Below are 11,349 nucleotides of genomic sequence, written 5' to 3' on the forward strand. Positions count from 1 at the left end.
GCCCTGCCTCTAATGAACCCGTGTTGGTTGCCCCTAAGCATAACCTCCCCTGCTGGCCCCTCATGGACATGTGCCAGGATAATTCTCTCAAAAACCCAGGATCAAGGTAAGACTAACTGGCCTATAGTTTCCTGGGTCCTCCTTTCTCCCTTTTTTGAAAATGGGAACCACATTGGCCCTTTTCCAGTCCTCTGGCACCATACCAGAGTACCACGAGTGCTTGTAAAGCCGTGCCAGGGGTCCTGCAATGACCTCTGCTAATTCCCTCAGCACTCTGGGGTGGAGGTCGTCAGGACCAGCTGATTTAAATACGCCCAGTCCCTCCAGAAGTTCCCTGACTAGACCCTCACTGACCCTGGGCCTGGGTGCACCTCCCCTGGGGCCAGTATCCCAGAAAAGTGCTCCCACCACATGGGACCTGCTCTCCCTACTGTGTTGGGTTACATTTTAACTCACTGTAGAAACCATGGAGGCTGTAAGAGGCTCTAGACCCATTAGTCTTTCCTTTTTTCTGTAGCTACATGTTCTTGCCAAGTGAGGACTCAGGCTGCTTTGATGTTACTTGCTTCTGCTAATGTCGCCTTCTGTCAGCCTGTTGTTGATGGATTCTTTGATAATTTTTTCCAAGATCTTACCAGGGATTGAGATCAAACCGATTGGCCTGTAGCTCCTTGGATCTTCCTTCCTTCTTTCTTGAAGGTAGGCACCACATTGGCCCTCTTCCAGTCTTCAGGAACCTCTCCTGAGTACCATGAGTTGTTTGGTGGCAGGCAGGATCTAGTCTTATTTCCTTCTGGTTAGGATGTTTCATATTTCACACAAGAGTAAAAAAGTGGAATGCTCTTCTGGGCAGGAATTTCTTATGCGGTGAAGTATCTCTGGGCTCTTTGCTAATGCAAAATACCCTGCAGGAGCAGGGTCTCATGTTTCAGGTGGTAAAACTTGCTTCCTCCTTGCAAAATTATGAAGATTCCATTTCAATGAAATGAAATTATATGATTCTACATCCTGCCTGCCACCAAACAACTTCAAGGCAAACGCTTTTGACTGAGCCTAATCTGCATAAAATGAACTGTTCCAAATAGGAGATTTTACCACACTCTTTTCAACTCTCCTATGAAATACAAACTTTCATTTCTGCCTAGGAGAACTTTTACACTCTTTTCTCCTATGCCTGAAGAAGGGTACTTGTGTTCGAAAGCTTGCAAATAAAGACTTTTTTTTTGCAAATATCTAGTTGGTCTAATAAAAGATCTCACCTCTACCATGAGTTCCGATTCCTTTTGCCTTTAGACCAATACAGCTACAACCTGGATACCTGATACATGTAAAGATCCGCAGATACTTACTCTCTCATTGAAGTCATAGTGCAACTACTAAGCAGTGGTAATGTCAATGAGTTGATAAACTAGCCAAATGATAGTGTCAATGAAAGAGAATCTTTGTATTTCCTGTCCTGAAATGGGAATCCACCTTAGTAAACGCTGCTTAAATGCCAGAGGTTTCTTATCCTAACAATACTACTGGGGATGCAAATACCGCTTCTCAAAAGCACCTGCAGGGGTCTTCTGAGCAATTAAACCCTCCTTTTGTAGTGGCTCTGATTTCATGGTGTACTTTTTTCTGGGAGAAGGAAAGAAGATGGTGAAGGCTGTAAATTAAAGTCCAAGGGCAGCACAGTGAGGACTTCACACTATACCTGGTGTTACCGAGGTCTTTACCTTATTCAACAATGCCTGTGCCACAAAAAGGCATGAACCTTAGGTACTCTGAATAAGGAGACTTAAAAAACCTTTTCTTTCTTATGAATGGAGCCAGTGTGAAGAAAATTAAATGATTTCGAAAGCACACGCGACTTGTCCAACAAAATGTTTCTTTCTGTATCAATTCATGAGACAACCCACCTTAAAAATGTGTTAGTCCTGTTACCATTTTATCTGCCCCTTCCCCATTTATATTCTAAGTGTCAGCCACAAACTTTTCAGCTATAAAAGTTAGCCATTAATCACTTATCACTCAAAGCTGACATGCTGAGTGGCTTTCAGATAATACAACATATTGACGATCAAAGGGGTAAATCTCACAAAAACTGTTAGAAATGAAGTGAATGAAATGATTAAATTTAATTTAATCAGGTGACTCAAAGTTTGTTGCAAGCTGCACCCTTGCCATCCACCAGGTGAAAAAGAGTTCTGCCCTAAGTGTGTTGGGCTGCTGAGTGGTCGTTATTCTCACAGCTTGTTAGTTTCCTGCAGTTTGAGGCATTGGTGAGAAAGTGAGAAGCCTTTCGTGGAACACAGAGAAGAAACTGCAGTTCAGTAAAACATGTTCTTTTCTGTAGAGACATGTTCCTTTCCACCTGAAAGATGGGACAATGACTGTGAATGACAAGGTTCCACTTTGGAGAAGTTCTTTCTATAAACAGTCCCAACTCCAGACACCCTGCGTATTCCACTCTGGATTTCTAGGCTCAGATCCATTCTATTTCCAACCCGGTCTGCACCACGTAACCAGTTTTGGCCAGGTATACCAGCATGTTTCCATGCTGGAATGGTATGATTAAACTTGCAGTCCAGTTCAAGTTCTTTTGCCCAAGCAGTCCTCATTTCTGATTTGAATGGCTGTCCATCCACAATGCCATTAACACATATCTTCAGAGAAACTGCACTGCAATTTATAAGTGCACCAATGCATATGTTCTCTGGAATAGACATTTTTCTCAGCTTCCCCCAACTTGTGCTGTCAGGTTCAGTTCATTCTGGGTTAGTTTCTCGGTAGCAGAAGAATCCAGCTTCTACTGAGATAGTTTTTATTACTTTCCATTTTTAGTTTACAGAGAAGGTACATTTTTGGGCCTCATCTAGTAACCTCAATGAGACTTTGTGGCAGGGCACTGCTTGTGCCGGCCACTTTAAGGGCCTGAAGCCAGTAGCTTGGCGGGGGCCCAGTAGGGGCGGCCCTCTCCAGGGCTGCCCGTATAAACAGGGCATTTTGCTGCTGGAAGGCAGGCAACTACGTCGCCTGGCTACAAGGCTGCTGGTATCAGCTGGAGGTCAGGGCAGGCGCTGTTGGGGATGGATAGGAGGCTCCTGGTTTAGTTTACAAACTAAAACTGCACCCTGCCAGGAGTGGGTGGCCTGGTGGGGCTCCTTGTGGTGCAGGAGCCCCCCAGAAATGCCAGGCCAGTTACCACCCCAGTGGAAGGCGAGTCGGGGCACCTTAACCCCAGCTCCCACCTTCGGGTGGGTCAGGACATTGGAGGTAGAGGGGGCTAGGCATGGCTATGGCCACCTGAGCCCACCCGAAGAGGGAAGCCCCGAGACCCTGAGTAGACGGGGCACGTTGTGGAGCCCCGAGCAGAGGGGGTGTAGTGTGAGATCTCAGGGTAGCACCATGACCTGCTGCTCCAGGGGGGGGAGTGAGAGTCCCCTGTGAGACTCTGGAGCGCCAGTCATGGTGTGAGTCACCCCATCTCCCTGCATCCAGGGAGGGGGACCCAGAGAGAGTGTGGAGCTAGTGAGGCTGGAGGTAGGGTGCCCCCTCGACTGGCCCATGCTGGGGCCAGAACCAAGAAGGTCAAAAGGGCCAGGTGCCCACCGCAAGGGGCACCCAGAGCTGTGGGCCTGGGACCCGGCCTGGCCTTGGAGGTGAGGCCAGGGCCTGTGTGTGGCCGAAGGTCCCAAGTGGGGACCACGCCCAAGAGGGGAGCCAGCTACAAGGAGCTCAAGAGCCCGAATGAAAGCGGCGGAGGCCGCCTGAGCGGAGAGATCAAAGGAGGGTCCTGCCGAGAGGGTTCTGGAGCCTACTGTGGGGCCGGTGTGACTATTAACATCTGGATGCCATCTGCGAGGCTTGAGTTACAATGTAGGGGTGGTACGGAGCCGCGGACACCCCCAAATATGGGGGTGCAGTAATGGGCAGCCTCTCGACTTATTTAACAACGTATTATTCCAACAAGGTGTGGTGGACGAGACAGGTGGGTGGCATGCCCAAAGGCAAGTGGGAGGCTAGTTGTGGCTAGTGGGGATACCCATGTTGCCACAGACTCTTTTGCTCTTTTTTTTCTGTGTACCCCATGTCTCATGATGCCATGTGATTTTCCCAGGTATGAGTCATTGTGCTGAGTTCTGAGTTGAATCAATGGCACTTGTCTGCTGCATGACACTTGGATATCACCTCCAAAACAGCACTTGCATAATTTATAAACTTCCCTCATGTTTGCTATATGCTTTACATTAACTGTGTTTGGACGCACCAGAGATGCAAACACATACTGCTTGAATATGGGTTTTGGTGATGCTTCTGTCTTAAAATAAATATCCCATCTATCTGTGGTAAGATAGAATACTGACATGTACTTGTCAAGTTTTCAGTTAACTAGTGCTCAGATCCATATTTTCCTGGGGATATTAAGGAAGTAAAGGTACCTGAGAGTATGCATAGAACCTCCTGTTAACTTGGACCCATTTCTATGCCAATACCATCCTCCAAAGCTTAGACTCTTTCTGTTTTAGTGAAGCCTCAAACCAGCACATCATGGATGACACCCTTTTAAGAATGAAACCTGTACCTCAAACGGATGTCTTGCAACCTCCCCATTGCAGTAGCCAGAAAGCTGATTAGAAGTGGATTCTCCATTGCAGTTGACCTGCAGGCAGAGCAACATAAAATGCTCGTAAAAATGAAACAAGTGCAGCAGACTGAAATACAGACAGATGAGAAAGTTAAGAGGCTGCTCAAAGGAGAAGATTATGGAAATATAATCCACTACTGTAAATTGAAACTTATAGGTTTACCTCAACCAGATGAAAACCAGTAAGACAGACTGCATACAGCATATGGCAAGAATTTTTCACTGACCTGTATTACTGTTGGCAAAATGTTAATCAGTCCTCTCAGGTCATGGAGGAGTAAAAGGGCAGTTTTCACAGTGCTGCTGGTGCTTTTCTTCTCCACTTCAACCTTGAACTGCTCCTTCTCCATCCTGGTACTTACTCCTGCAGCAATTTTTTTGTTGAAGTTCTGACCAGAAGACATACCAAATCAGGGAAAGAAACAGACAACCACTGTTTTTAAAACACTAGCAGCTGGGAAACATGGAGGTGTTTTCATGTGCACAGAACCTGACTGCCTTTGCAATGAGTGTCACTGGTAGAAGGGACACTGCTCACACTTGCTCAGTGTGGCTTTCTTTTAAGGAAGGAATCTTTACAAAGGGCTGGATCCTACCGGGTACTAAACACCCTTGGCTCCTTTTAACACTAGTCTTAAGGCACAGGTCCCTACATCTTGACTGATTATAACAGTTACACTAACAGTGAGTGAGAGAAGGAGGAACAACAGAATACACTGGGGCAGGGAAATCTATTTTACAAGTACTTATCATAGCATCTGAGTTTATCATAGTCACTAGTGATTCTGGCCTCTCAACATGTGTCAGGAGAATGGGGTTAATATATTTTCCTGTCATAAAGAAGGGTAAACTAAGGTGCAAAAAGTCTATGAAAAAGCTGGGAATTTGCAGAATTATGTTTAGTACAACACTGGATTAGGCAATACTATACAGGAGAGGAGGTTCATGGTCATAAATGAAAAGAAAGTGATATTAAGCCTTTGTCTAGACTTTAGAGGAGAAGTTAAACAGCAATGTCAGTCAATTTTGGCTCCACTTCATATCAGATCCACCAACTGTGCTTTGGTCTATGGGTACTGTCTTGACATAGGAATCATAGGAAAGTAAGACTGGAAGGGACCTCACAAGGTCATCTATCCCAGCCCTCTGCTCAACACAGGATTATCCTTGCCTAATCATCTGAGCCAAGTGTCTGTCTAACCTGCTTTTGAAAGTTTCCATGAATAGAGATTCCATAACTTCTCTAGGCAGCCTGTTCCAATTCCTGACCACCCTCAGAGTCAGAAAGTTTCTCCTTATCTCCAACTTAAATGCCCCTGGCTGTAGCTTGAGGCTGTTACAACTAGTCTTGTCCCCTACAGCCACAGATAAAAGCCCATCTCCATCCCCTCTGCAATCATGCTTCAGGTATTTTAAGACTTATCAAATCTTCCCACAGTGTTTTCTTCTACAGAATACATAACCCTAGCTCATTCAGTCTTTCTTCATAAGTCTCGTCTCCCAGACCCCTGATCATTTTTGTTGTTCTGCACTGGACTTTTTCCAAAATATCCACAATATCCTTCTTTTCCAAAATATCCTTCTTGAAGTTTGGAGCCCAAAACTGGACATAGTACTCCAGGTGAGGCCTCAGTAGTGCTGAATACAGCAGAAGAATCACTCCCTTGATTTGCAAGTGACACTGCTGTTAATACAACCCAGCATGCAATACTGCTCCATTAATCCAGGGCTTGCCTGTTTGCTTCATTCTTCTGGACAGGCAAGAAATAAAATGGGCAAGACTCCTGCTCTGAGGCAAGAGGACACTTGCCATAAATCCAGAATTGAACATAGCACCAATTCTCATTTATTTTAAATCTAGTCCAGATTTGAGATGATTGATGTAAAGTGTAACTAAAATCTGTGCAGAATTTTTTGTCAATAAACCAGTATAGCGTATCCATTAAACTGCAGCCCCTATATACTACTGAGGGTAGCAGCACACAAAGACCATCAACAACCACTATACATGGTTCTGAGACACAACTCTTCTTACCTGGTAATAGCAGGCACCTTCTACAGTAAAAGGGATGCCATGTTTTCTTAGCTCTGTGACATTGTGCTTCAAACTCACAGTTAGTTGGGATTTAGGAGACTCTAAGGTAAGTCTCTGAACTGCAAATGTAGCAGTAATCCTTTTACTGCCACCCTGTAGGGCTATAGTACAAGTGCGGTTGGTCGTGACATGGTAATATGTGGCAGTAACGGTGCCATCTCTGGGAAAGCCTATGGAAAATGCCAAAGAAGAACATGAAGCACAATACTGTAAAGGAGAAATAATTTTAAATACTGTTAAATGACAATTGTGTATACAATTTCATAAATAGAGAAACTGAGAGCATTTCAATTTTGTTCATAACAGCAAACTAGCTTTTTCTAACATTACTATATATCAGGGGAGCTACAGCTTTTGCTGAGCATTTACAGCAGGGATTAGTGAGAATGACATCTCTATGGTATTAACATTATTAGCAAGCATAAATTAAGGTATGTTACTTGGATTTGGTACATACTTCTGTATATCAAAGGATCTGCTTTCCTAAATAAAGGAATAAACCCTTCTGATCAACTCTTACATTCCTCATAATCCTTCAGAATCCGTACGTTGAGCTATCTGAGAGAATCCTGATTGCTAGGAGCCACTGCATATTGTACATGCTTCAACCATTCTACTGCTGGAAACTTTCAAAGTAGCCTATTCAAGAGTCAAGGGGCAGGAGCATTCTACCAGTAGGAAGGTACTGAAAACCATATTTTAGAAAAGACTTTCAATGTGTGCAACATCTTAATCTGCAGGTGACTCATTGAAAGGCAATGACGGTCATTCGAGAAATAATTCAGCCTTGTCCCCAGGGAAAACATGTTCTAAAATGCGGCTCAGATGATCCAATTCACATGCATTTATCAGGGAGAATAACGCAGAAAATATAAATAGATCTTTATAAAACAGTTCAGATAAGTCTAACAGACATGCCTCATGTACATTATTTATGTTCTTTTGAATTTTGATAAGAATGGTGCTGAGGTCAAGTTTTACCCTGGTGTATGTGAATACAATGCAACCAGCCTCAAGTTCTCTGGGGTTGCACCCAGTCATATCAAGGTGACACAACAATTTGAGCAAGCCAGAGTTTTCTTCATACCTGCATTTTGTAAAGAGCTGATGTTGTGTGTGAGAGTCCCAGTGAGCCCTCTCTGTTCCTGACTCAGAACATTAGAAACATCTACACAGAGAGCTCTCTCATCCACCTGGAAGCTGGCTAGGCCTCTTTTGATTCCTTGACTGAGCTCCAGGTGTCCTTTCAGCTTTGCCTCTGCTGGGATTGCCTGGCTTCCGTTTTGACTCATGGTGAAAGTGATATTGTGCAGGTTGGTGTTTCCAAACACATTCCTATTCCGGAGATGGAACCAGTACAGAGCTTTGCTGATCATCACACTAATGTTACCTGTGATGGGCAGGAAGAAATGATAACTGCCCTTTGGAAGGGGAAATTCACAGAAGAGAAAAACAGCTCTGACAGGCAATGTACAAACCAACACGCACAGTGAAGAGAGACAGGAATTAAATGCATGTTCATTGGCTTTAATAGATTATGTAGCTTAGTCGCTCTGCTAGTAGAAGTAATTTTAATTTGATTTCCTGAGGCAACTGCTATACAGCAAAAGGCTTTTTATTTACAAAACTGCTTGTGGGTTCAAGGCCCTGAACTGCATAAGACATACCACCCAAGGGGAACTTACAGAGGGAATGTACATAGCCCACAAGCCTCAGTGTACTGTTCTGGTAAAGAGAGTGGATGGGCATGTCCCCATGAGCACAATTTCCCGCAGAGCTGTGCAGGGCCCTACTGTACTCTACAAAACAGCCCAGAACAGAACAAACTCCGCGACCAGCTGGCCCAGCTCTTTGAGGAGAATTGATCTGGGAGGTTTTTTGTTTTTGTTTTTTACCACAAACATCATCAGCAAAAACATTTGTTGTCTCTATCAAAGTAGCTTCAAATGTTTTCATGTTTTTGTCAGAGAATAGTGTTACATTTTAAGACTGAAAACAGTTCAAAATGGTATTTTCAAAATAAAAACACAAATATTTTCAAGCAAAATGGAAACATTTTTAGTAAAAAAAAAAATATTTTATTGAAAAGCCATTTTCAATTAAAAAATGGAAATATCTGTCACTGGGTTTAGATTATAACATAACTTCCCACCCTCCAAAATACTAAGCTTGCATTTTCTGGATTGGGTTAATATTTCTGTTCTAAATGCACTGAGACACCATACCGGGAGATTCATTAAGCTTGTAAAAAGTATAAACTAGCAAATTGCCCGTGATGAGTGACAGGGGGGTGAGGAAGGGCGGGTGGGGATGGAGCACTACCACCCAGTGCCCCGTGATGCTGCCGCTCTGCCTCCGGCCCCGTGGGCCTCCCCCATCCCCCGGTCCTGTCTGTCCACCAGGAGGGTGAGGCATGGCCACCCCTTGGACGTGGCAGTGAGGCCAAAGCAGGGGGGTGAGGCCAGTGCTGTGCCGCCAGCACCCCGCGCTGCCGCTGCCTCCAAGGAGCAGGGTGGGGAAATGAGACCAGCGGTGCTGGCCTTGCCTCCCACTCTGGCCCCTCAGTCTCTGCCGCCACTGCAGTGCTCTCCCATGTGTGTCTGTCTGTGAAGAGCACTCCGATTGGTTGCTTTAGTCAGCACTGCGATTGGTTGCCAAGACAACCAATCAGAGTGCAAATAAAGCGTTATGGACAGACAGACACACTAAGGCTTTTATTCTATTAGAATGAGCAGAAGTTAACTATCCTCTTAAAGCAAAACATGAAAGGAAGAAAGTACCCTCATGAATGTTGTTCTTGCGTTTCAGGGATCCATTAAGAGAAAGAAGCTGGGGTACAGCCTTCCAGGCAGCAACATTGTGTTGCATTTTTCCATTTACAGACATAACAAGACCAACTTTCTGTTCCTTAGCTCCCATGAAGTCCAAACACAACCTGTTTTCATTTAGCTTCATCTGAGAAGATATCAAAAGTCTAAAAATGAGAAGGAAACAAACGACCAATAGTGTCAGTGTTTTACGTCAATCTACCTGTTTGTTAATATAAGGGAAAACTGACTGGTCCATGCTGCATTTGGCTGTCTAGTGCATACTATGCATACTGCATACTAAGTGTATACTTAGGCGTAACAGATCTATGCAGCAAGTTAAAGAGGAGACCTTTGCTTTGCTTACATTTTGGTGAATATAAGCCCTCATAAGTGAGCACCCTTGTTCTCATTTGCTTAGAGCAGATTTTGTGACCTCTCACTAGAAAGAAGTCTAGAGGTTTCCTCAGTAGTTGGAATTGCAAACAAAACTCAAGCAACACCTGCATATGTATCCTCACTTGTACTGGCTGTTGAATCCATTTGGCAAACCCACGCTAACTAACTGCTTAGCACACCCAATGTGCACATACTAGGAGAGGCTGTTTGCATGGGTAGAAGTTAACAAAAGTGAAAGCTTAGCCTGAAATATCTAGAAAGCTTTTGAAGTGGCTTAGTGGGAGTCAATTCTGAAAAAAAAGTCAATTTATTAAACTAGCTAATTATAGCAGCATGATCCAGGAAGTAAAGAATATTAATGGAACTCTTTCTACTTGCCCGTAACTTACGCTGACTTTGGGTAATGGTTTTTACCTCTCTTTGGTGGGAAAGGTTTGAGAACTACTGATAATCATGATGCATCCTTAATACTTAGCCCCTACTCAGGTACAACTCCACTTACAATGAAATTGGATTAAGGCTTGGGCCTTATGCCTTCCAAGAGGAGAATGGGTGGCCCAATGGTTAGCCTATTCTGGCATGCGGGAGTCTTCAGTTCAATTACATGCACTGCCTCAGGCTTCCTGTGCTATCTTGGGCAAGGCACTTAGTCTGCCTTTGTGTAATATGGGAACCATAGCATTTCCCTAGGGCTATTAAATACATTCATGATTGTGAGGTTCTTGGAAGCTGCAGTAATGGAATCCAAAGCCAAATATAACTGCTTTGTCCTAATAGCTGAGAACATGGAAAAACTGGCTATTTTTAAGGAAAAACTCACGTAAATATGCATCATTCCATCATATGCTTTACTAGCAGATCACTGAAAATGATGGGAAAAAAACTAAACAAATCATAAACTTCCATTACAGAGGAGATGCAGAAAACTCTTCAATTACATAAACATAAGTAGCTAAATAAATGTAAAAATGTTATTTTAAAATAAGCAAATATTTATTTTTAACTGGAATAAGTGACAGTTTCTAGCTGGTAACCACAAAGTGCTTCTTAACAGCAACAGGCTAGGCTAGTATTTGGATGAAAGCCCGCTAGGAAAAAACCCAACTGTTGTTGTAGTCGTCAGAGCAATTCAGCAAGCAGGAGCAGTGGCCCCAGGCATAGTGGTGGAGATTTTGAGCCTGATTCTAATCCTATTTACAGTATATCATGAAAATGAGATAATACCACTGATTTCAGTGGAGTTGCACCAGGGTAAGCAAAATCACTTCCCTTTGGATAAAATGCAAAACAAACTTTAAAAATCCTGTGGCACTTTTCACAAGCTTTGAGTTTCCAAATTCAATTCATAGATGCTAGGGTGGGAAGGGACCTCAATAGATCATCAAGTCCGACCCCCTGCATAGGCAGGAAAGAGT

General features: G+C 43.8%; 1 protein-coding gene across 1 annotated transcript in view; it reads right to left on the bottom strand.

The window, feature by feature from the left end:
• Positions 1-11,349, bottom strand: part of LOC102383324 — a 186,712-nt gene that overhangs the window by 60,893 nt on the left and 114,470 nt on the right. Inside the window, exons 37-41 of the mRNA XM_014519708.2 lie at positions 9,509-9,702; positions 7,816-8,118; positions 6,669-6,898; positions 4,861-5,022; positions 4,571-4,648 (exon numbers count right to left, since the gene is read on the bottom strand). Of these exons, the coding sequence (XP_014375194.2) occupies positions 4,571-4,648; positions 4,861-5,022; positions 6,669-6,898; positions 7,816-8,118; positions 9,509-9,702 (967 nt within the window). The remainder of the gene's footprint in view (positions 1-4,570; positions 4,649-4,860; positions 5,023-6,668; positions 6,899-7,815; positions 8,119-9,508; positions 9,703-11,349) is intronic.

Source organism: Alligator sinensis, unplaced genomic scaffold (genome assembly GCF_000455745.1).
Source record: "Alligator sinensis unplaced genomic scaffold, ASM45574v1 scaffold73_1, whole genome shotgun sequence".
Classification (NCBI taxonomy): domain Eukaryota; kingdom Metazoa; phylum Chordata; order Crocodylia; family Alligatoridae; genus Alligator; species Alligator sinensis.